At 39.2% G+C, this 27,044-nt stretch overlaps 1 protein-coding gene across 7 annotated transcripts in view; it reads left to right on the top strand.

Annotated features, from left to right (window-relative positions):
* Positions 1–26,630, top strand: part of RBFOX2 (RNA binding protein, fox-1 homolog 2) — a 300,225-nt gene extending 273,595 nt beyond the window's left edge. For 5 of the 7 annotated variants that reach the window (XM_018564722.1, XM_018564726.1, XM_018564719.1 and 2 more), the window contains 3 exons: positions 10,637–10,725; positions 15,014–15,086; positions 26,305–26,384. In XM_018564722.1, the coding sequence (XP_018420224.1) occupies positions 10,637–10,725; positions 15,014–15,086; positions 26,305–26,349 (207 nt within the window). In that variant the 3' untranslated portion in view covers positions 26,350–26,384. Of the gene's footprint in view, positions 1–10,636; positions 10,726–15,013; positions 15,087–15,786; positions 15,836–26,304 lie in introns of all 7 variants that reach the window. The other 2 variants (XM_018564721.1, XM_018564725.1) reach the window with 2 other exon arrangements.
* Positions 26,631–27,044: the final 414 nt, after the last annotated feature.

Genomic DNA, 27,044 nt, shown 5'->3' with positions numbered 1-27,044 from the left:
CCCCCCCCAAAACACATTTAATACACTCCCTCAGTATCAAGAACTGAGCTCAGAACTGTCAGAACGCCGACCGAAAGGTGAGTGCCGGCACTGACTGGAGCAGCTATGCAGTCTGCATCCGACAGAGGTGTAGCTGCTCCCGCAAGGCGGGTACGCTGTCCGTGACCACATGCCTGACTTGTCAGCTGGCTGCGGGCCACATAGTACTGGTTCGCAGGCCGGTACTTTGAGACCCCTGGTATAAACAGTATATTTTATGCACAGTTCAAAAGTACACATGTTACACATTTATTTCCAAAATACAACATTTTACAATTTGACGGCAAGAAAGAATGTGTTTTTGGGGGTATTAAGTGTTAAATGTTTGTCATCCCTTAAAGTACACATGTGCAGAGAATTTAGACAAGTATTTACATGTTCTTAAGCAGCAAAATAAGTCCCTGCTGCCAAAGAATGTATAGGGAGAGGAACTGTAATTTGTGTCTCCGGTGTGACAATTTAAGATGAATTACTCCACGGTGCCTTCAGCTACATGGTCTCTAGGGGCTGTAAATACTTTGGCCAATGTATGGGGACAGATGCGTTGTTTTGTTTATTCAAGCCATACACCTAACTTTCTAAGTTGAGGAAAGTCCATCTTCATTTATTTTGGGGAAATTATTATTCCCTTACCTCCTTTATATCCCCTTTAATAGAGTAAGAGGCAGGCTTCTTATAGATTACTGACGTCCTACCTGTATGGTATGTTTTCAAGTGGATGTTTGCCTGCAAACTCCCTTTACTAGAGTAAAGCTGGCCATACACTTTACTACCCTCGCAAGGCAAAAGTAAAGTAATTTAAAAAACATACGATCTGCCCATCATGGACAGGCAGATTGTACTTGCGATCATCGGCGGGGTTCCGATGACTGCAATGCTGAACGGGCAGCGTGCGCACACCGGCCTGTTCGGCAGTTGTCTAACAAGTTGTTGTTCGACGGAAGATGTGCGATCGTATAGTAGAAACGGTCGCACGCCCATACACTTTGCGATTATCGTACGATCGTGGGATTTCCCGCGATTATCATACGATTATCGTACAGTGTATGGGCACCTTATGATCGAGTAAGAAGTAGGCTTCTTTTGGTCCACTAGCTGTTTACCTGCCTTTTATGTTTTCAAGTGGATGTGTGCCTGCAACATTCCATCTGCAGTTTGTGGTTATTTATCTAGTAAGCCAGTTCAGTGTCTCTTTTAAGGGCTCTGTTAGTGTGTTCTGAATCGTAGATGGAATAGCACGTTTTTCTAAAGTTTACAGAGCATGCAAAAACCTGTAGTGTTGGTGGTATGATAGCAGAATGCCAGTCTGGCTTTTGTGTGGGGAGTTGGTTCTTTTAGGACATGCTAAATTGGCTAAAAGGACAGTTGAATGCATGTAAAGTTTTTTTAAACCTGTAAAACAATTGTAATTCTGTTTTTTTTCTCTGTCCCATTGGGGAGTTTTCCCTTCACTTTCTGTCCTATAGCCGCATTAGAAAGCCAGAGAAAATCCTTCCAAACGAAGGGAAATCTCTGGTTGTCAGCAGGGTTACCAGAACTAGTGTCCCCATTGGAAGATGTCCCTTCTATTCCTGTTTGACAACTCTAAATTTGGAATTTTGTTTCAGTTTCACACTCTGATAACTCACCTGGACAAATCAAGACAGTAAATCATCCAACGGGAACACAGACTATGATCAAAAACCTGCCATCGTGGCGTGCCCAAATATCCGTACGTGAGCAGCTATTCGGGACTCAGAAGTGCCAGTAACCGCTGAGAATCAGCGGTTACTGTTCATCAATGGATGCCTCAGTATTGAAGCATCCATTAATAAAAGAATTAGGCTTTTGTAAAAAGTTCAACTTGCAGGAGCAGATACACGATCTACATCTCTAATGCAGACTGCCTAGCTGCTCCTGTCAGTGCCCGGCACTCAGATCCTTTTGCCAGCATTCTGACAGTCTTCACTGAACGTCGGCTGAAAGGATGGATTAGTAAGTTCTGCACCAGACCTTGCTAATCAACCACTGGATCCAGGGCCTCATCAAAATAAGCAGGTGAGAGAGCTCGCGGGGGGAATGGGCAATGTATTTTGTGTGTGCTTGGAAGGGGGGGTGTATTATTCTATGTGTATGGGGTGTATTTTGTGAGTGCAAAGGGGGGAGGTGATGTATTTTTATGTGTGTAGAGTATATTAGGCCCCATTCACACCTATATTTCAGGTGCGATTAGCGATTCCTGTGTCAGGGACTTGCCTTTTACTGCAGCATAAATTCTTAATCTGCTGTTTACAAGCGGCACCTGTCACCCATTCAAGTTGATGATCAGGTGACAGCTGCTGCATGTAAACACCTGCACACCACATGTAATGGTATGTAAACTGATTACACGCAGTTAGAAAACAATCACTCTCCCTGGATGCACGATCGTGCATCCAGGGAGAGTGATTGATTCCTAACTGTGTGTAATAATATCACATACCATTGCATGTGGTGTGCAGGCGTTTACATGCAGAGGCTGTCGTCTGATCGTAAACTTGAATGGGTGACAGTTGCCGCTTGTAGCATGTGCAGACATTAATTCTAGTACCATATATAGTTAAATTTTTATTTGAAGCATGACATTTAACAAGCAGCCCCCACGGGACTAAAATAATATGTCCAGTGGCCCACGATTAAATTCAGTTTGAGACCCCTGCTTTATTGCTTTAGTGAGATCTGAACATGACATGCAGCAGTGCCAGTACTCCGGATCAGTCACTAAGGTTGTTATTGGCTGTTCCTAAGTTTGGAGCATCCTAATAATAACCAAACATTTCAGGAAAGTATTAAATTGTCAAGCAGTCATAGTGATGCTGGCGTTGTTCAAAGTATGTCGTTGTCCCTAAGTGTGACACTTAATGACCATGACATTGTCGGCCACCTAACCACTATTAGTTGTTAGAGAAAAAAAATTAAATGTCTTTTTAGTGTTTTGTTTTACTGCATTTTTTCTATTGCTGTGCAATTTTTCTAAAAAATAATAATCAAAACTGGGGAAACATTTTTCGTTTTGTTTTATGTTCTTACTAAGTGCGGCATTAGTAGCGCATATGTGATATAAATATATAGCCCTATTTGTCCTCTTAAAAAAAAAAAAAAAAGTAATGTATAATATGTGTGAGTGCACTTAGTAAGAAAGTATATTACTTCCGTGGAAGAATCGCACAGCAAAATTGTAAAAAAAGTGGGGTCAGTCCTTAACAAACAGAGACTGGAGAAAAAGACGAGAAAAAAAAACTCAGTCATGAAGCGGTTAAGCAAATGTTGATAAATACCTAAATGATCCTACTATTCTGTATTGCTGATTGTTGAACTCTAAAAACAAAAATGTTATCACCTATTTGAGGTCCTGATGTGCTCTCCTCCTGTAGAGTGCTGTAGGTCCTTCAAGTCTATTATCTATTGTAAGAAAGTTCTATTGGGGGGCACTTTTCACTCAAAAAAATGGGCTGAAAATCTCGGCTTATACTAGAGTATATACGGTAATATTTCATCAAGTTCTTTATTGTATCAAAAAATAAATATATTTGTCCTGAATTGCATACATTTACAAGTATACAGTATGTCGAAGCCACACTTACAAATCAGGGCCTCTTTGTGGAGAGTGGTCCTAACTCTAGTCTAGCAAAGCACTATTCGTGTGCATATTGCTTTAAAAAGCTAGTAATGAACTGATTGGAGTGGTTACCATTTTTGTTTTGCTTCATGTTGTGAGCAAGCCTTCTTCACACTGCCCATCTCTCTTTTTAAGCCAGCATGAGACAAGCCTACATACTTTTCTAAAAAATTAATACTCAGTCTGCCATATTCCATAGCTAAAATGTGTGGTTCTACACTAAGGCTCCATTCACATATACGTTTGCGTTTCCCGCATGGAAGACCACACAGGACGAAACCGCTAAAATGTATAATTCGCATGGATTCTGCTCGTTTGTGGCTATTATATAGCTGCGGACATGTGGAATCCGCCATATCACGCTTGCACTATTTTGGGGTCTGAGCGGTTTCATACCCACGCGGTAGTCTGAACAATGCACATTAAAGTGGATTGTGTTTTTCAGGTTAGAGCGGCTATGTGCGTATTTGGCTGTACGTCTCGTACAGTCGAATACGCACGGTCAGCCGCTGCAGTGTGAATAAAACCTGTACAGTCCACAGGGTTGTTCAGGGCATGCGAGGTAGTGATTTAATGCTTGAAAGTCAGCCAATGTCCTGGGAATATTGTGCAATTACGGTACTGTTATACTTTAGTCAGTTGCACATTATGTTAAACTGGTTATTAGGCATTGATGGGCCTTGCATTTTTTGTTGGAAATTTATTTTGTTCAGTTATTTGTCACATGCCCCAAAAGGACTTCTTTGATTTGCTTCTTTGATTTGTTGTTCATATATATATATATATATATATATATATAATACTGGATTTTAGTCTTACAATTTGAGCAGGGCTTATGTGTTAATGAAGAAACTGGTGGAATCAGCCAAGCTGGACTGAGTGTTTTTGCTAAAGCTTAAACCACGTTTGAAGACTGAAGAGCTTGGAAATAAATGGATAGAAAAGGCAATTAGATCCAGACTTACTGTATGTTGGATAATGCTTACAGGATATATTTTAAGAGAAATTCTTTGTCCGAAACAAGAGTTTAAACATAACCATCTTTTTCCATCTATATATTCAATAAGACAAGGGTGATCACGGCAGGTCAAAATTGAATGCTTTGCTGATTTTCAGAGTAAGCTAATCTTCTACCAACTATGTAATGCAAGGCCCTCAAACACGGTAACTAGTAAATAAAGGAGACTCTACAATGAGGTTGTACTGTGGGTGGCCAAGTATTGTGCAAAGCAGTAGATCCATGATTGGCTCTTAATGCTGCTCATCTATCTCCTTTCAATCCCAAACTACATAGATTTTTAAAAATATTGGTTCTTTCTTGAGACATGTGGAGGCTGCCATTGCACACCAAATGCTAGTTTCTTGGCCGTTATTTTACCCTCCTGCTTCAATACCTTTTTTTGTCCCTTGTTTGCAGCATGTATGCAAATTAAGATGTCTGTTTTTGCAGATGTGTATACTCATTTCAGATCTTAACTCAAGCCTCATTAAACTTGTATTTTATTAACACTACACACTAGTGTAAATGGGCCTTTAGGGCTAGTTAATATTGTTTCTCTCATAGTCTTGTAGACCTCTAACTGCAGCCAGGTGAAAGATTTTTCAAAACAGATGTGTTTAAAATGGGAAGAGGGTGTTTTCTGCATTCCTAGAACAAGGCAAGTGATGCAAGTAGGGTGAACTGTTGACAAAGAGTATATCGGTTACCTGATTGACATAAACTATATTGCCAAAAGTATTGGGACACCCCTCGAAATCATTGGATTCAGGTGTTCCAATCACCTCCATGGCCACAGGGGTATAAAATCAAGCACCTAGGCATGCAGACTGCTTCTACAAACATATGTGAAAGAATGGGTCGCTCTCAGGGCTCAGTGAATTCAAGCGTGGTACCGTGATATGTTTTCTGGAGTGACGAATCGCGCTTCTCTGTCTGGCAATCCGATGGACGTGTCTGGGTTTGGCGGTTGCCAGGAGAACGATACTTGCTTGACTGCATTGTGCCAAGTGTAAAGTTTGGTGGAGGTGAGATTATGGTGTGGGGTTGTTTTTCAGGGGTTGGGCTTGTTTCCAATGAAGGGAATTTTTAAGGCATCAGCATACCAAGACATTTTGGACAATTTCATGCTCCCAACTTTGTGGGGGCAGTCTGAGGATGGCCCCTTCCTGTTCCAACATGACTGCGCACCAGTGCACAAAGCAAGGTCCATAAAGACATGGACGAGCAAGTTTGGGCTGGAGGAACTTGATTGGCCTGCACAGAGCCCTGGCCTCAACCCGAAAGAACACCGCAGCGGAGACTGCGAGCCAGGCCTTCTCGTCCAACATCAGTACCTGACCTCACAAATGCGCTTCTGGAAGAATGCTCAAACAGTCCTAAACCTTGTGGACAGCCTTCCCAGAAGTGTTGAAGCTGTTAAAGCTCCAACTCAATATTGAACCCTGCGGACTAAGACTGGGTTGCCATTAAATTTCATGTGCGTGTAAAGGCAGGCGCCCCAATACTTTTGGCAATATAGTGTATGTATAACTTATGGATATACTTATAATTTGCCTGTCCCTGCTGGCTTTGTGAATAGGGAAAAAAGAGGATCAATTAAAAGGTACAGTGACCGGTTTTAACATAGTCCCACTTGATGCTCAGGCACTTAGTTGAACCAGTGCTGCAATCTTTTTTTTATTCCTTCAAAATAGTACCTTTCTTTCTATGACTCTAAATCGACCACCTCAGTTTTAAAGATAAATTGGGTACCAACTAAGTGTTTCTTCAGTTCAGGCAATAATTCATAGTCTTAGTAGCCTATTCTTGTGAGTTCGGAGATTGCAGTACAAGTGGAAAGCAGCAGTCACATTGCCCATGGCAACAACTGAAGCATGAGCCAGAACATTTTCAGCATCAAGTAACACCCCCTCAGCCTGTCTTGCCTTTTTTCCTTCCTTCCATCCCTCAGTTTGCAAAAGTAAAGCATAGTACATCCTGGAAACAGTTTTTCGCTTGTAAAGGAAGTCCTCCAACAAAGAAAACCTTTTGGCATGTGAAAAATAGATGCAATCACCTTACAAACAAATGGACCACCTTCATCGCCTTTGCAATTGAAGAGTTGGGTTGACTGTTTAAAATTTGAATGAAAGTGGTTGACAGATGCCTCATCCATAGTTATAAATTGTTCAGCAAAAGCATCATGACTGGCTTCAGATTTGCTTTGTTCGTATTACTTGTAGTTTTTGATTAGTGGTCAACAATCTGAGGAGCCATGATCCCCTAATTATGTCAAGAACCTCAAAGGATGTGCTGAATTCCCTCCTGCTGATATCTGCAGAGCCTCAACTATTGGTCTGCTAGTGGGACGAGACATCAATTGTACATCACCATGTCATGTTTTTTTTTTTTACTCCATTTCATTGGTTGCATGAGTGTGCCATTGTCTAAAAAAGGACTAATTTTCATGCTGCTCATGGCCACTTTTCAGGTTGGCCACTCACTTCTTGATTGTGGCATCTGTCCTCACAATGGCCTTTGTGTCCACATGGATATCCTTCAAAGTTATTCCTTTTTTTGTGGGGGTATCAGTCCACCAATCAGTTGGTGATTTTAACCATTCTGTGGAATGGTGTGCATTTGCCACCCAAACACAAAACAAAGACTATTGGCCATTCTGTGGTTTGTGGCAAATGCTGGTTTTGCTGCAGTGCACTAATATGTTGGTAAACCGATCTAATAAGTGGCACCTCCTAGCTTCAGATCGTTCTATGTGCCCTAGTTACATACAGAGGTGGTTTACGTTTGACATATTTTTGAAGAATCAAATGGCATATGAAAAGATGCCTCTGAACAGTTTAGTTTCTTTAATAGTAAAAAAAAAAAAAAATTACAAAAATAAACTTGGCGACATACAGTATCCACAAATGTTATTTCCATCATTCTTCAATCCTTGAGACATGATTAGACTGGCAGTACAATTGGCCTACCCACATCAGCGTCCGAAATCCACCACATCTTTTCTCTAGAAGGCCACTTTTCCATGAAGTGCTGACACAGGAACTCATCCCAACTCTTCAATCCACCCCTAAAAAATCCAATCTACTGGTCCAAAAGAATTGTTGGCATCTTTTTTGTTTATGCCAGAAATATTTCTCCATGAATCATGTCAGAACACTTACTGAGGGCACATTAGCTTATGCAGGTACATATTCAATATTTTCTCTAATACAGTCTTGGCCTCTGTCATCTCCTGCTTTTCCCTTTAATCTGTTACAGCATGGGAGACTTCTGTAAAATATAAGCTTCATGTCATTGAGTTGGTTACATGTGACAGTGTCTGCACACATTAGCAGGGTCAGTCAGTTTGATTTTATTTTTTTATGTAACTGTAAATGACAATATATCTAGCCAAATAATTTATAAATAAAAAAAGGGGATTATGCTTTCATGGTTTGAAAAAAAATATTAAATTGCTTTCTGTGGCACGTGGCTTTGGCGTGCTTATTTTCCGCAGTTCTATTCACACATTTATACATTGAGAATTATTACTGCAGTATTGTTCTAGTGTAATGGAAATTTATCCTGCCCAAAAATTTAGTTTGTTTTCTCTGTGCATTCTATTATGTATTATGCACAGTTTCATGATTGTTTATTTAATGCAAACCGTGCCACTTTACTGATTTAGTAGTGGAGTTGATCCACCCAAAACTCCTAGTGTAGGCTACAGTAGACTGTTTGAATAACCTACCAACTTCTTGTTTATGTTGGGTCCTTAGGGAGTGAGAACTTTGCAGTGTGGTCACCCTGTTGCTCTACATTAGACAGATTGGCAGAATGAGTGATATTCTGTTTTAGCATGGAGACTACCACCTCAACCAAGCCAGTGGTTGATCTGTTTTTCCAGCTTCTACCCAAAAGTGAGCATCTATTTTAAATGGACTGGGCTGCTTTAAAAGCTATGCCAACTTACCAACCATTGACATTGCTTATTTGGCGCTTTTAGCTATATAGCAAAGTTACTTTCGTAGTGTGAATATATATATATATATATATTGTATCTTAAAGTGTAATTGTAAAAATGTTCATTTATTAATTATTTTACAGTGCATTGCCAATTAGTAAGAATATGTATTCATTCTTCAGGGTTAAATACAGAACAATGAAGGGATTATATTCTGATTGCTGCATATTGAGAACGCTGCTCTTCTTTCCTCACTTTAATCTTATCCTCCTCCCCTCTAGTTCCTTCTCCAGTTTGCCTTAGGTATTAATGACTTGTGGTAGATGTGGAATACAACAGCATTGAAACATTAACCTCCAACTGACTTGTTGACACTCTAACATTCTCACCTGAATGCACGCTGTAGAAAAATCCCTCTGTCTCAACCTCATTAGCTTGTGTAGAAAATGTCAGTGTGTTAGTGCAATGGACTGTTTGCCTCCATCAGTCACCTTGTGTGTTGTTGTGTGTTCAGTGTCAGAAATGCTAGCTGGCTTTTAGTGAGGGTAAGCCCTTGAAGTCTACTATGACCTCAGTTGTTAGCACACACTAGATATTCTCAACGATTGCGTGCACTAAAATGGATATTCCGCAAAAGCAGAACAGCCAGTTGGCACTGCAAGCTGGGGTCATAGCAATTATCCATTATCTCTCACCTTGACTCATAGCCAGCCTGCATTCTTGAGCCATGAGCACCCCCACCTCCTTATCCTTTCCCCTGGCTGTTGGCTACAAAGGTGAACACATTGCTGCATCTATTTTGTATGGAGCCTTAAGATTGCTTGATTTAATTTTTTTGGCATTTTTTTTCTCTTGCTCTGTAACTCCATTTTGTCATTCAAAATGTACAAGTGAAATACATTTTTTTTTACTTCTGTGATGTGGGCCCCTGAATGAAAATCAAGATAAACACATTTTTTGGTTTAGTTGTCCTGCATATGCTACCTTTTTTCTAGTTTTCTTATATTTATTATACTGGCTTCAACTGCTAAGTTACCAAAGGGCCTTTATGAAAACATATTGGGGGGAATTTATCATAGCATTTGCGAATGTTTGAACTCATATGGTTGCATGGGAAATATTTTCTCCAGATTTATGATGTTAGTGTAATGTTGTTCATAAAGGAAATTAAATAGACTTCAGGAAAGAAGACTTGTAACTCCAGGCAAAAAGCTTAACTGTCGCGTCTTGAAGAAGTGGTCATGGGGACTTCTTAAGTTGCGATTGTTTTGTTGATGCTACAGTTTCAGATGGCCGCAGTACAGATGTAAACTGTTGCGAACTTGTGCAATTGTAAAAATAGTGCAGGCTCTGGTCAAAACAGGCTCATGTTAAAAGGAGCGGCTAAACAGATTTGCACATTAAAAAAATGAAAACTGTCGCAATTGCTTTGATAAATTCCCCCTATTGACGCTAAATATTTGCTCAGGTACAATGTATAGCTCCAGTAAGTCCGATTTGTAACCATACACACTTTGGTTACAGACAAGGGTGTTTTTTTGTTTTTTTACTTTCAGAAGGCTTATACGGGCCAATTTTTTTTCCGAACCATTATTTTTATTGTATAACATCAGTTGCAAATGTATGAGGAGAAACTAGTTCCTTATACATCTGCAATATACATTAGGGGGAATTTATCAAAACTGGAGCAGACAAAAACTGGAGCAGATGTGCATGGTAACCAATCAGCTTCTCTCTTCAGTTTGTGCAGTTAAGATTTGAAAATGAAAGAGAGAGGCTGATTGGTTGCCATGGACAACTGCTCCTTGTTATGTCTGCTCCAGTTTTGATAAATGTCCACTCCTTATGCTTAAACGCGAGTTTGAAGTTTTTAGAGCCTGCTGACCTGTTTATAGTAATTGGTAATTTACTTTTGGTAAAGACGCATTTTATTTTTTCCTCCCATGCGTGCATTTCTGTTGCTGTTGATTTACTAATGGTCTGACGCATTTGTTTTGTTTTATTTTTCTTTAAACAGGGTGGATATGCAGCCTACAGATACACTCAACCAGCCACTGCTGCCACAGCTGCCGCTGCTGCCGCCGCTGCTGCAACCTACAGCGATGGGTATGACACCATTTTGCTCAAAAATACTGCAAAGTGCCTCTTCTTTTTTTTTTTTTACTCAATCATGTGTCCATTTTGTTTTCATTTTTGTATTTATTCTTTCACGTAAACAACAAAAATCGAAAACCTATGAGAGCAAGGTATAATCCAAATAGTGCAGAATATTTGTTAGTTAGAACGTGCTCCACAGTTGAATTGGGAAAGGAATGGAATGGAGAGATAAGTGTAGATGGGAGGGATGGAAAAGTTCAGTTCTTTGAAGTTTTGTCCTTTTTGGAGTTCATACCTTCTGTGGCCTGAGATGTTTGTAGCAGTCCAGGTGAAGTTGAGGGATCAGCATAGGAGTTACAAAAGAATCTCTACTGTGTGGGGAAGGTAGTGATACAGAACATGACCTTGACAAAGCTGTAGCATTTAACCTTCTTATTTTAGGATGCATTCCAGTCATTACATTAGTGATTAGGATAGGGTGGGAAGGCTAACCGGGGAAGGGGGAGCATGCGTCAGTGTAAGTAAAATTAATAGCTTTGGTGGGGAGGAGAGAGAGACCCAACCACTAGATCGCCCAGTGAGAGACTCAGTCAGTCTTATCAGTAGCCTGAAGTAGTTTGAACCTCTCATGCGACTGATGAATCCCCATTAGGGTGGTTCACCCTCCCTGTTTGTCCTGGTGACATTTATCTCTGAAAGTGAAAGAAAATCCCACATTTTGGATTTGCAGCTTGAACCCCATTGGAGGGAATACCTCCCATCACAGCTCTCAAGCAATCTCCTAGAGCGCAGCTTCGAATTTTCCTTCTTCCATCCCTTTTTTTTACACTGTATTTATAGATGTCATTTACACTTTTGTGATACATCCTTTACAGTTTATACACTTTTTGACATTTATTTTTGACGAATATCCTTTTACACACTGCTAGTTTTTTTACACTGTATTTATATAGATGTCATTTACACTATTGTGATACATCCTTTACAGTTTATACACTTTTTCATTTGTATGCTCCAAACCTTTGATCATAACGTTCTGATTTCTCACATATCCATCAATGAAGGACGGTTAGCGCTGTACCATTTAAACACATCTTTTACTATAGTGACCGAGTGCCTAAGTCCAGCAGCTTCTCGTACTCTTCTAGAATAACTCTAAAAAATCATAGAAATTGTTTGTATATATTTTTTTGGTTCTGGGTTTATATTTATCCATTTAATATTTTACTCTCCATTAGCGCAAGTTCTTGCAAATATCACATAATCACACCAGCCTGGGCTCACAGTACCCCTGAACAGCACAATGAGCAAAGGTCTGTAGGATCAAAACACATTGAGGGGAATTTATCAAAACTGCAACAGACAAAATCTGGAGCAGCTGTGAATGGCAACCAATCAGCTTCTCTCTTCAGTTTGTTCAGTTAAGATTTGAAAATGAAAGAGAGAGGCTGATTGGTTGCCATGGACAACTGCTCCTTGTTATGTCTGCTCCAGTTTTGATAAATGTCCACTCCTTATGCTTAAACGCGAGTTTGAAGTTTTTAGAGCCTGCTGACCTGTTTATAGTAATTGGTAATTTACTTTTGGTAAAGACGCATTTTATTTTTTCCTCCCATGCGTGCATTTCTGTTGCTGTTGATTTACTAATGGTCTGACGCATTTGTTTTGTTTTATTTTTCTTTAAACAGGGTGGATATGCAGCCTACAGATACACTCAACCAGCCACTGCTGCCACAGCTGCCGCTGCTGCCGCCGCTGCTGCAACCTACAGCGATGGGTATGACACCATTTTGCTCAAAAATACTGCAAAGTGCCTCTTCTTTTTTTTTTTTTACTCAATCATGTGTCCATTTTGTTTTCATTTTTGTATTTATTCTTTCACGTAAACAACAAAAATCGAAAACCTATGAGAGCAAGGTATAATCCAAATAGTGCAGAATATTTGTTAGTTAGAACGTGCTCCACAGTTGAATTGGGAAAGGAATGGAATGGAGAGATAAGTGTAGATGGGAGGGATGGAAAAGTTCAGTTCTTTGAAGTTTTGTCCTTTTTGGAGTTCATACCTTCTGTGGCCTGAGATGTTTGTAGCAGTCCAGGTGAAGTTGAGGGATCAGCATAGGAGTTACAAAAGAATCTCTACTGTGTGGGGAAGGTAGTGATACAGAACATGACCTTGACAAAGCTGTAGCATTTAACCTTCTTATTTTAGGATGCATTCCAGTCATTACATTAGTGATTAGGATAGGGTGGGAAGGCTAACCGGGGAAGGGGGAGCATGCGTCAGTGTAAGTAAAATTAATAGCTTTGGTGGGGAGGAGAGAGAGACCCAACCACTAGATCGCCCAGTGAGAGACTCAGTCAGTCTTATCAGTAGCCTGAAGTAGTTTGAACCTCTCATGCGACTGATGAATCCCCATTAGGGTGGTTCACCCTCCCTGTTTGTCCTGGTGACATTTATCTCTGAAAGTGAAAGAAAATCCCACATTTTGGATTTGCAGCTTGAACCCCATTGGAGGGAATACCTCCCATCACAGCTCTCAAGCAATCTCCTAGAGCGCAGCTTCGAATTTTCCTTCTTCCATCCCTACTTTCCCCATTGGCTGGTATATAAATAACTCTTCCAGCCAGTCAGGAAAGGAAGAGATGAGTCGTAACTGGGCAAATTGTGTAAAAATCTCCAGTCTATTTTTTAGAATCTATATAATTTTATTTTTTTATTGCACACACAAAATGCTCTCAGGAGTCCACAGCAGTTGCATTGTGGATATGTGCACAGGAAGTCATACTGATTGCCTGCTCAGACATCCAATCATTAGCACTGCTGGCGAACAGATCCTGCTCTGTGCTGTGGCTGAGCACCATAAATCACCAGGATGCCTTAGTTACTGATCCCTAACTATTAGGTGGTTGATTTCATGTGTGTTCAAATAGACAAGAGACAGGGTTGAAAAAAAATTAGTTTGTATATAGGGTGTAGTTCAGCTTTAACCACTTAAGGATTTTAAACATAGGAGATACACCCGCAAAAACTTCAACAAAGTTTTATATTGTGCGGCTGCTACATTCAGCTCCTTTTTTTCCTGTCCCTAATATAGGCAGTTACCTGCTGTCAAAATAACAGGCAGGAATTGTTATGTATTACATTGCAGGAACATTTGTCAAAATGCAGTTGCTCTTGTGTAAAATAACACTTGCAGATAGTCTGCAAGTGTCATTGAGTTATACAGTGTAACACAATGTATTACATGTATTTTCTAAAGTAATCTATTAAAGCAAAAAAAAAAAAGTATTCCTATTTAACACCTTATTAACCTTTAAAATCGGATGTAAATGGACATGTGTCCGTTTACATCAGACTACCCCTGCTCCGGCACGCACCAGTCCAGCGAAACAGATCTCTGATCTGTCTGTTTTTCCGGAGCCAGGACTAACCGGGTGTAAACAGACACTCATCCGTTTACACAGCTGCCCATAGACTTGCATAGAGCATCTGATCGGGTCCGGCCTGAAAAACTGACAAGTGGGCCCGATCGGACCACTCATGTGAAAGGGGACTTATTCCACTTTTGGGGGGGGGAAATAATCCGCTCTGTGAGATCCAATTGCAAGGATTTTAACCAACTTAGTTGCAGTTTACTACCTGTTTCTGTTCTGAAGAAAAAGCTGTTTGTTGCAGCACGTCCTTTCCAAACCGATCCCTGAATGGCAGGGTCTGGGTTCATTATAATCAGCTGGTGGGCTTCCTGGGTTATAATAGGGAAAGTTGCAGTGTCTGCATCCCTTTTAGTAGTAGTTACCTCACCAAAAATTAAATTCCTATTTCAAGGAATGCCAAAAACTGTACTTGTAACTTGGTGCAGATTTCTGGGAAAATCAGTCAGCCAATAAAAGAACAAGGAAGTGACATTTCTGAGGGGGTTTCATGCACCAAGTGTGTACAGAACGCCGCCAGGTTGCCATATTGCATTTAATTTTTGTGGCAGATTTAGAACATTACAATGGCTGCAGTTTTAAATGTAAAGGTAATTTTTATAACATTAAATTACAAAATGGCTTGTGCAATAATTAGATATTCTATATTCATTTTTGAAAATTTGTATCTTTTGAAAGTGAAGTTACTCTTTAATGTTTTGTTGATGTGAGTGCGAAGGGTTGAGTAGTTCAGCAACTGGGAAGGCTGACACCTATTAGTCCACAAAAATGCTATGTGTTATCAGCCCACAGTAGGATGTGTATTTCTGCAGTCTTGCACATCCTTTCTGTGCATTCTAACATTGCTGCTTGTTTCTCTCAACAGATACGGAAGGGTATATACAACTGACCCATATCATGCCTTGGCCCCTGCTACCAGTTACGGAGTGGGAGCTGTGGTAAGTAATAAAAAGGGCTTTCTCAAACTAGGATGTAATATCAGCCAAAACAAGTATTTAAACATGCTTCTCAAATTTTACATTTTGTATCCTTGTGCTTGTTTAATTACATTTATGTAATTGTGCTGGTGGATTATTGCCTCTTCTGCTAGGCTGATGTATCACAAATTCTGTCCAGTTTCAGTGGTAAATAGAAGGGGTTAAGACAAGGTATACTTGCTAACACAAAGAAAAAACATAGAAATGGCAAACCCCCAGAAATCATGTAAATCAAGCAATACATATGATACCTCACATAAAAATATGTAACATGTCTCCTTTTGCCACCATTTTCACTTTCAGTTTTTGAGGCCTACAGGTCCTATATTTATGCAAAGAGATTTTTTTTTCTTAAAGGACATCTAAAAAATTATTTCTACTATTGAGCATCAGGTTTACAATAAAGGCTGAAATTGCTAAGCTTTACTAAGCTTTTACAAGTGCCATCAACCATAGTGACTCTTTTTTCCAGCAATGATGTCAATCAGAACAGATAAGTCACACGGCTGAAAATACCTATTACAATAGCATATTACAAGTGAGTTATAACTTAGTGTATGAAGCCTAAAATCTTCTTTTTCACATGGATAGAGCATGTAAAGTTGGTTCACTTTTCTGGAACTATGTTTAAGAGTTTCATTTTTTTTTTTTCTGTTGATAGGTAAAGGTTGAAAAGCATTAACAAGCAGTGCTATGAGCACATAGTTTGAGTAACTATTGCACGGTTTACCTTAAAAGCAATTTTTACTGTTACTTTCACATTTTACATGCTTGTTCTTCTATATTTTTGTTTGCATAAAATGTAGAGATGTGTACATTAACCACTGGAGGTATCTCTGTATTTGACTGCAGTCACTGCAACCTCCCTGCTCAACTCTTAGAATGTTATTCTCATGGTGCCAATATCTTCATTGGGCTGTCAAATCCATAACCTTTTATTTTGAGAAGGGCGTAGTAAAGAACAACCATTGTGTAGCACTAGCTAGCAGGATGCAGATCCTGAGTATGCAATGAGCATACATGGCTACAATCATGTACATAAAGAATTACAAAGTGTACGTAGAAACTTTAATGCTTATTGATAAGATTATTTACATCAAGCTATTTTTTACATTTATAACCCTCTCCAAAAAATAAAATTTAACTATAGTTTAACTGCTATAGTTTTATTGTATTTTAAGCGCTTAAGCTCTATTTTGAAAACACTGATTACATACTGTAGTGTGACAACTTTGTAAGTATTTTTTTTTAAACGTATGATGTTGTTTTGCCTCGGTTTTCCGTGGTAAGGCCCCCCCCCATACTCCATTAGATCTCTTCATTTACTCATAAAACTTTCTGTTTTTAACAAGACAGACAAGGTCCTGGGTTTAAATCTTACCTAAGACACTGATTGCATGACATTGTTCTGCACTGTGCCTAGATGGGCTACCTATACTCTGGTGCCCTCCCATAATCCAAAAACATACTGTTAATATAATTTGCTTCTAGGGATGTCCAGATACCAGTGCCGATACTTGGTTTTTTCACGAGAACTACCAGGGTTGCAGCGGGTACCTAGCTCTGGCGCTCCACCACTGTCCTGAAATCATTAGTTTGTATTGTTTTAGAAAAACTGTCACATGACAATAAACAAAAATGTATCAGTACTTGTATCTGAAAGTAATTGGACAAGTATCAGTACCTGCACTTGGAAAAAAGGTATCGGTGCATTCCTAATGTTTAAAAAGAAAAAATCATACATTAAAACAGAGATGTACAAATCCCAGGAGCTCCGTGTGCTCCTTACAAATGACAGCTGCCTCCTAACTTTTGAATTTTTCTCTAGTCTAGTCTTGGAGCTGGAAAAGTATCTGTACTTGTAGCAAGTACGGTACTTGGTATCTGAACATCCCTACTTGCTTCCTGCCATATTACTGGACATAAATTAGTGCATTGTGAAAATGTTGTTTTTACGTGTAAGTGGATCAATGTATGAACATGGTTACCTTGCATGTGTACTCTAACACCACTTAGTGTATTACTGCGCAGTTGTAAATATGCTTTAGGCCCCATTCACACTGAGCGACTTGCGATATTGCGCGACTTGCGATATTGATCGACTTTTTCCTATAGGGCTGTATGCAATCAGGAGCAAAATCGCTCGAAAAAAGGGTCATGTAGGAGCTACAAGCGATATTGAGCGACGAGATGTGAACAGCTCCATTGAAATGGATCAGAGAAGCTACATAGAGCGATATCGCATGGAAATATGAGCGATATCGCTGCAAAAATCGCTCGATAAATCGCTCAGTGTGAATGGGGCCTTAATCAAAAAAGTATGTTTACCAGACTGATAAGATTGTATAAATACCTAAAAAAAAAAATAACAGCTTCCAAGTCACTTATCAAATAACAGATCAAACCAGCCACATTTGGACTTTTGCAGGAATTTCAATATTCAGTCCTAGATCATACCTATGTAGAAAAATGTATGGAAAGACTTTTCCTCTAGTTAACTTTTACTTTGATCCTAGCACTTTAGCTTGGGTTTGGAGCTGCTTTAGGAGTCTTTGTATTGTCAAAAAGCCTCCCAAATGATGTGAAATCAGTTGGGTTTTTTTGTAACCTATCCTATTTTCTTGTTCACTGGCACCAGTTGGATGTGTGCAGAGATTTTCATTTTCTTTCAGAAAGCAGGTATAATAGTAAAACTTTTAGAAACCCAACTTACAGTAATAGCTGTATTTTTCCTGGCTTAATTTATCCACAGCATTTATTTTTGTGGCAATAAATAGAGCTCATAAGGTGATTAAGAGCAGAAAGCAGGACTGATTTAAGAATATTGTTCAGTCCATAAATTATAGATATCTTGTGAATTTTTCATTCTGAAACATTAAATATTACGCAAAAGTATGTAGAGTAAATGTAACTTCGCTTTTCTTCCTTAGTTTTTCATTCAATTCCTACTGATTATTACAGAAATTGCTTTGCAATTTGATATTGCGTCAGGAAAGTAGTACAAGTCAATCTTTATTGGTATACATTTCCAGAAGTTATTGTAATTTATGGAAAGATTAGAATAAGTAATAAATGTCCTGGGTGGTGGTAACAGCCTAATGAGGTATAAATGTCAAAATGGAGTGAATGAATGTGGCTGTAAGCATTTATATTCAGCAGCTTTGATTTAATAAAGGAACTTTTTTATATTGCTCAAATGATGGGTTAGATTTTATATAAAGTATGAAAAAACAATCAATGGAATAAGCATCAACTTTGTCATTTTGTTAGTTGAAGATCCCATCATATATTACATATATCCAGTACCAGACTGGTCTTTCATGTTCGCTTAGCATTTTATTGATACACAGCAGCAGAAAATAGTTTTCTTCTTAGGCCTTGTTCATATGGTCTTTAGCTTTTTTAGGAGCAGTGTGTGTGCTGCAAGCTTTTCAGTGCATTTGCGGAGCGTCTGGTGAGCTTTTTTGAAGCCTTTAAATTCCCTATTAGCTTCATTACTGCTGCTAGCTGGACACTTCAGCACTATGTACAACTTATTAAAAGCCTAAAATGTTGTTTTATTTTTTTTTCTGACATTATTTAGCTGCATTTTGCAACTCCGTTATTTTAGAGGTTATTCAACAGCAGCCAGCAAAACACATTTAACAGTATTTAATAAAATCATCTTATCAGTTGAGGAATGTGAAATAACAGTTTTAGTAGAAGTCCCGTCTAATATTTTTCTTATCCTCAGAAAGTGTGATGTGTCGCTGTATGTTCATTGTGCTTCTTCTTGAATCCTAGGTTACTGCAGTAACTGGAGGATGGAGTGTATAACACATGTATACTTTGTAATGCTTTATAACCTTTCTTTACCTTTTCCCTTTTGCTTATCTGCTCACTGTTTGCCCTTCTTCATTGCCCTACACACAAAGTGAGAAAACGCAGCATGGTTTCCTACTCCCTTCCTTCCACATTGTCAGCCTTTGCCAAGTTGACTGGCTGTTGTATATTGGTTAGATTAGACTGTTTCCTGTGACTTTTCATATATTGCATGGAAAGTGGATAGTTCTTGCTTCAAGATTCCAATTTAAAATATAAGCATTTGTAAATATTTTTAACGTTCAGTTAGATATTATTAGATAAGTATTCCACCTATTCAGTTTTCTACATGTTCCCAGGAGAATGTCTGTAGTAGTAGCAGTTTTGACCATCTTTGAAGGGGCCAAAGGACATGTTTATCCTAATATGTTCACTGCTAGAAGGGTAGTTTGGGGTAGGAGACACAGGGTGGAGAATATTGTGTGCAAACAGTTTTTTGGCTTGCTATCAGTCCAATGGCAACTCAGGATCCTGTAAGCATACACCCAATCCAATATCTGTTAGGCCCACAAAGTTAACAGCGGAATCGTCAGCATTCTACATAATCTTTAGATCTAGATGAGCTAAACAACAGACTGTCCGATCATTTAAAAAGCCATCTTTCTAATAGGAATACAGTCCAAATAATTTTTTTCAACTGACCAGTAGTTCACAAGATAATGAATATATGTAAACTCCATCTAGTGGCGTCCTGTCCTGACACTACATGTGCAGCCAAAAAGCTGGGGTAAAAATAAAATCTGTATGTTAGGCTTATATTGATGGTTTGACATAGCTGTATAGTTGGTTTGTGACCTGAGGAGACAATCTACCCGAAAGTGATATCTTCGTTATAGATGGAACTCACTGAGCTGAGTTGGCCCCTACCTTTGGTTACTCATCTGGTTACTCAGTGAGATATCTCTACTATAGCTATAGGCGTTTTGCCCAACTTTGTATGTTCTTGTTATTGCATCATTATAATATGCAATAAACAGAAAATCTACAAGAAGTGTGGAACTCCCTCACAATGGCTATTAGCAGGTGTGCAGACCCAGGAATCCAAGTGCAGAGAGCTTTTCTTTAGACTCCTGAGAGCTATAAGTAACAGTCAAGAGATTTAACTCCCAACATCTACCAAAAACTGACATAACCATTTTGGGTACATTTACATCCATGGTCACAAAGGAAATATATCTTTCTTACATCCAGCCAGTACCTTTCAATCATTATGTAATGATCACAAACTTCACATGTGGAAAAAGGGTCTCCCCAATAAGGACACATGTAATGAGTTGTCACCTATAAGATGATGGCTAATCATAAATTATAATTTGTGGATTTCTTCCCAGATTACAAACAGTATAAATAATATTAGTGTCGTTTCAGACGGCACCAAGAAGTGCAGCCTGAATAGAGCAATATAATTGCCAACAGCAATACAAACTGGAGTGTTGTCAAAAGGGGCTAGCTCAGGTGCTCTATCTGCCATCTGTATAAGACTAGAGTCTGAAACTGAACCACATCAAGAATATGCAATGCCATCATATAAGACCTTAATGCTAGTTATGACGCCTAGGTGCTGGATAACTCCATGCAAATGGTAGTACTCTTTAGGTAGCTAGCTTGTCATTCGAGACAATAGAAACCTAGCTGCTAGAGCCAAACTTTATCAAGGTAGTATACAGGAGTTAGTATCCACAACATGAAGAACAAGGCGTCTTAACTGATGCATTTCACCAAATTGGGAATCCTGAGAGCAGTCTTTCCTTGTCCATGGGTAAAACCCCATTAAAAACAAGCTTTGATGCCCGAAGAGCTGCCAGAAGACCCACCCTACCGCTCTGACACCTGCTGACGCACTTGCATTGAAGCCAAAGGTAGAAATTCCAGTAAAACCATAAGCAGAAATTGTCACTGGAGGTGAAGGTTCCAAGCTGGAACGCAAAACAAGAAGTTACAACCCCTGGAAATGATGCCACATGTATACAGAGAGGGGAGGGTTATTGACTTCCTACATTTCACAATATATAAAGCTACATTATCATCAAATTTGACCATCTTGTATTTACCTCTTGCATTATAAAAACTCAATTTCAAAAGTTCTAACATTTCCTCCTCTTGTAAAAATGTTTTGGTTTTTTTTTTGGGGGGGTGTCTATGTCCCTATGTGAAAGATTTACACTCGCTAATGTAGGGTATACACGGGTAGATTTTTGCACAAACATTCGTATGAACAATACCATCCGAACGTTCAATACTGGCATCAGAAACTTGCCGATTATCGTTCGGAATGTCATTTAATTGTCACTTTTATTTAACATTCTTTTTTGGAATGAATGGATTTTCTGAACGAAAACCACATCAACTGTTGGAAAAAATGTTCTCGATCGAACAAATTTCTAACATGCTCCTTCGAAAATTTTCGGGAACATTTGTCGCTTTCGTCTGTCGATTGCACCATACTAATTGATATTTGAATGAACGTTCCTGAAAACTACTACTTTCGTGCGAAATTCTAACCATGTAAACCCTACTTTACTGTTCTGACAGGAAGTGAGGGAAAATCTCCCCAATTGGGTCACAGCCGGCAGTAAAAAGTTCAAAAGAAATGAACATAAGGTGCTGGATTCATCTTATCAGGAGGTATATCAGATTACACACAGTGGCTCCAGTCGGGCTGCTCACAACTACAGCAGGTATCCAGAGACGAAGATCTACGTATACAAAGTCTAATGAGAGCACCAGGCAAAAGGTTTGAGTCTAAAATCTTTTAATGTATTCATAACAGTCATCCAACAACATCCAACATGTTTTTTATGACTCAAAGATTCCCCCCACACACTCTTCAGGGCTTGGATGGTATAAGTAAGGGAGGACTCAAAATGGCATTATTTAAAATAAGTTATTTGTTCCTGGTTAATTGTAACTTGGACACAAGTAAGTCAGCAAATGCAGTTTTGTCCTTGGTTAATTGCAACTTTGACATAAATAATGTATCCTGGTATTGTGTCATCACTAAGTCCTCCGAACTACTTACAACATCAAAACCCTAAAGAGGGAGATCTTTCAGCACCCAAAGTGCATTGGCTTTTATTTTTTCATGTCATGAATGAATACAAGTATTAAAAGACTTTGGACTCCTTTTGTCTGGTGCTCTCATTAGATTTTGTATACAGGAATAAAAAGATGACCGACCTTAATCTTCCCTGCTGTGCCCAAAACAAAATGTTTTAGCAGGAGTTAATTGCGCATTTTAAACAGGGCATTTGAAGAAAAGAAAAAAAAAAAACAGGTTACCGCATGTGAAAACACCAGCAGATTCAGTGATCTTGGTAGCAAAATTTATGTTCAGAGCTCTACTTCTACAAAATTTTAGCTTGGCCCTGCCTCCTTTTACCTCCAAAGAATCCTTATAAGTAAAGGACCAGGAAAGCTATCAGCCAAATTTGTACGCTAATTTCAGCTTCCAAGTTGTTTGGCCATCCCCTTTATGGCCGAACGCAATGAATAGTTTAGATTTGCATACAAATGTAGCCACCTGTATTTCTCAATCTACTTGTGGCTTTCACTGAAAATAGCCTCAGTTTATACATGTTTTCAGAGCATAGTTAGTTTTGGTAGACTGAGATTATTACTGTGCAATGTGCCTTTTTGAGTTATTTGGACACTTTTTTATTCTACTCCAACCTTTTACCTGTACAATATATGTCGGTATCAAAAGCCATTGTTTTTTTGCCTTTTAAAGTGACATTAAAGTCAATCTTTTTCCCTCCCCCAATGTTAATGAACCTCTTGCCGTCCGCCCGTTAAGAAAAAAACGGACGGACGGCAGACTCGCATCCGCGGGTTGCCGTCGTCAGACGGCATTTTTTTCCTGCTCGCGCGCGCCCCCTAGCGCGCACGGGCAGGAAAGACCCGCTTGTTACTACAGCCGTTAACTGCTGACTCCTCTGAGCTTGCTGGCACTTCCTGTCCCAAGGTGCCTGAATACAGGTGCACGCGACCATAGGCTTACCTTGTATCTCTCCTGGCGTCCCGGCCGGAAATGTGAACTGCGTATGCGCCTGCCCCAAGATGCTTTGCGGCCGCCCAAAAATTTTCACATTTTCGGACGGGAGCACGCGGGGAAGACACGGGTAAGTATTGACCCTTTTCAAAGCTTTTTTTTTTTTTTACACTCTTTGCATATATCTACTGCTTGCTAGCAGTAGATATATGCAAAAAAACGGAGGGTTTAATAACCCTTTAAGTGTATGTAGTGAATTGCGATCCCGTGGATATGAACGTTTGAAAATGGTTTGAGGGATCATGTAGCTTTTTTTCCCCCATGTATTAAAGATGGCTTTTTAACTGATTGGATGAAGTCTGATATATTGAACATGATACTTTAGGCAAGAATTTTCTATACCTACACTTGGAGCATGTGGATAAGCTGTCAGTCTTCTGTCTCTAAACTGTTTCACACCATTCCAATTTTACTGCTGGCTCTGTCTCTCCTTTAACTTGACTGGCCTAATGCACGATCTAAAACTGGTCACTGTTACAGAATGTCACAAAATGTAATAATGAACTTCTAGTCCAATCAGTGTGATTGTAAATAGTAATTTAAGCTTTAAAAGCAAATGGACAGGACAAAAGATATCTGAAGAATCAGAGACTAAAAGAATTGAAAGCATGACAGTACTTTGCAAATGCCTAATTCACATAAACTTTACCATGTACAGTGCAACTCCTTATGTTTTGTACAGGAAGAATTGTTTCTCTACCTGTGCCTCAAACTTCCACTACAAGCTCATACGTCATATGGCCATCTAAGTAGGAACGTGTAGTTAGTATATGTCTAATAAACACATATTTTGAGTTACTGAAGTTTACCTTCTGGTAATTTTACTATGTGAATTTCTTTTTTAAATGCTTTCTCTTCTATATTTTGTTGCATTAAATAGAAGTTTGCAGACCCATCACTAAAGGGTGTCCTTGTGCTCTATGTGATTCAGCCTCCATTGAACCTTCCTGCTTAGTTGTCGAGAAACCAGCCGCCTAGGGAATGCATTGTTTTTAGTAGGTCAGCGGACTCTGGGCCCATTTACACCAGCAGCTGCGATAAAACGTGTGTTGCCCAGCACAGTGCTGATGCGCCAATCTTAGCACATCACACTGTTGACCTTTTTTATTTGTTTTGCCCATTTAATTCTCTGCCCATCCGTGACAGTGCAATTTGCCTTGTCTTTCATTGGGGCTGCGCTGGGAACGGCCAGCGCAGCCCCAACGCCTGCCTGAGACTGCTGTTCTGCTCCTTCACACAATGCAAATCATTGTGTAGCACTGCAAAGCAGGAACAGAGCCTGAAGAAGAAATTATAAAAAATATTGCTGATCTTTGGTCATATATATAATGCCAACTATACATTAAAATGTAATGCCTCAAGCTGGTCCCATACACACATCAAAAAAAAAAACAATGAGTAGACTACACATTTCCTTTTAAGTGTTAGGAAATGTGTGCCCATTACTTAGTCAGTTTCCACTCTTTACCCATTCCTTTTAGAAAGGGGATGATTTGTTTACAGAAATTTGAGATATAATTATCTTATTCCTCAAATCGACAGTACAGAGTTTTAAAGCCTAACTCCAGACAAAACCTAGATGGATAGCATGGGAAACAGTTAATACCTATGTCAGTGTTTTTTATTTCTGTCTGTGATCCTGTTGGGGAGATGTTTCCTCACCTCTGGTCCCTGTAACATCTATGAGTGGCCTCTCATTTCTAGCTTATCACCAGGGGGTAATGGAACGATCTGCTAAAAATATGCAGCCAAACTGATGGGTTTCTCTCACGATCAGTCAGCTGGCGTTGTCTGGTATTCTAGTTTCTGTGGACATGAGGCTCAGCACTCTATGAATGTCAACCCATGTCTGTGGGTATGTGACACCATGTAACATGTAGAAGTATGTACTTTTGATGTGAAGGCAAGCACAAGCAAGTGTCTCCACATACCTGTCATTTTATCACCTATTTTGAAGAGGCAGGGCAGGTTTACTTTAAACACACTACCACTTCATGACTTACCCATTGACGGCCACATTGTATCCTGGGATTTTAAATTCTGGTCTAAGATTCAGTTTTCAAAAAGGGAGGCTACCAGGGTGTTTTTATGCAGAATGTTAAGCTAATGGAGAAGCAGGGAGGCATCTTTTACAAAACAGGTGTACTTTAAAGCAGGACTCTGGATCAGGGAATTAAATATTCAATCCCTATCCTCCCCCCAGCTCATGCAGAATATAATGCTCATTTAGTCTAGCGGATGATCTAAACAAGATTTACTTGCCTTACTTCACGGTCCCTTGACAGTTGGCAGCCATTCCCTCCACTCTCCAATGCCAGAATGTGGTCGGGCAAACCTACTTAATTCTGTACAATGGAGGAATGGCAGTGGGCACTGGTCCTGCACAGTGCGTGATGAAATTGGTGAGAGGGGTGACAGAGACCTACTGGAGGCTCCCAAGAAGTGCAGCTTCATCACAACTGGAACCTGCTGGAAGGAAGACTGTGGGACCATGGTGTACAGCAAGTAATCATCTTTTTTTATCACCGCCTAAACAAAATGAACATTGTATTTTTCAGCTTGAGGGCCCAATTTTCATTGTTTGAGCTCTTGCCCAGGAGTATGCTTTAAGTTTAAGGTTACAAAATGAGCAAGGAACTTCAGTTTTCCCTGATAATTGCTTAAGCTAGGGATTTGGGGCCCACATATTGTTCAGTCTGTCCAATTTAATGTTGATGCACAGTTCTCCTTTACTGTGAACTGCAGACAAATGAAGGGGAAATAAACATGATATTAGATTCCATTTAAATCTCAATTTGGTTGTGTGTGAATATATGTGTACTTGCTATAAGATCCATGTTTGTGTCTACAGTGTTTGCATAACTTGTGTTGTGTATGAGCATCTGATTTCTTTGTTCAGGCGCAAATGCAATGCACTTGATATTAGCAGTTATGTACATTTAAATTTTGTTTGTGCTGGTTGAAATAGCATGTTTAATGTGTTACCACATCCTTTAACCTAAAACATATATGTAGGTCTGTGCTTATGTAGAACATTTGTAAAGTCCTGGCTACTTGACTGAAAGCTCTTAAGTCATTTTCATTACTGTCATCTCCTCGCCTGTAAAGTTTATCAGTAAATGGGGCTGCTTTCTTTTTTTAGGCTGGCATTCCTACTGATATGCATGCAAGAGAAGCTGCAGTCACTCAAATTCATGTGCAAGATGTTTTACTTCTATGTATGGGTGTAACGGAACAAAAACTTTTTGTGTTTTTTTTCTCCTTTTCTAGGCGAGCTTATACAGAGGCGGTTACAGCCGATTTGCTCCGTACTGAAGTGACGTAAACAATTATTTCCTATAAAATCTGGACAAAACTGCCCGTCTCCCCATTTGCTGTTTCCCTTTCTCTCAACTTTCAAAGTTCACGAGGCCCGGCTTTTGCAATACTTACAATGAAAATATCCTCTAGGAATTTTCAGGCAGCGTAAGATGGATGAAATCAACTGAAATTATTGAAAACAAACACAAAAGACATTTTTTATACCTCAGCTTACTTTTGAAATCTGTATTTTTTATTTCTGCATTTAGGATTTTTTTTGTGTTCATTTTGTTCCAAAGATTGTTACTTTTTATTTTGTAACTGTGTTAAAAAATGCGTGTATATATGTGTGTGTGCGTGTGAGTGTGTATGTGTGTGTGTGTATTATATATTCATACACATACATATGTATGTACATTTATTATTTACATAATTATGTGCTGTGAGCTTTTTTTTATCATTATTTTCTATACTTTGAAGGACATTCGCTGAAAGTGGGGTGATCCAAAAGGGGGAGGGGGGGGCATTCAGGAAATGCAAGAATTAAGTCTAATATTTTTTAACTAAAAGTTTTTATCTAGAAGCTTCTGGCATAGTGAAGAATGATTGGAACAAGCTGTTGGGCCATTTTGGTAATCGTATTAAAGCGAACCTGTGGTCCTAATGAAGTAAAACCTAAAATAGGTACCCATCATGCTATTGGGGAACAA

Source organism: Nanorana parkeri, unplaced genomic scaffold, assembly GCF_000935625.1.
Source record: "Nanorana parkeri isolate BGI_ZX_2015 unplaced genomic scaffold, ASM93562v1 scaffold774, whole genome shotgun sequence".
NCBI lineage: Eukaryota > Metazoa > Chordata > Amphibia > Anura > Dicroglossidae > Nanorana > Nanorana parkeri.
This window is presented reverse-complemented; position numbering and strand designations above follow the sequence as displayed.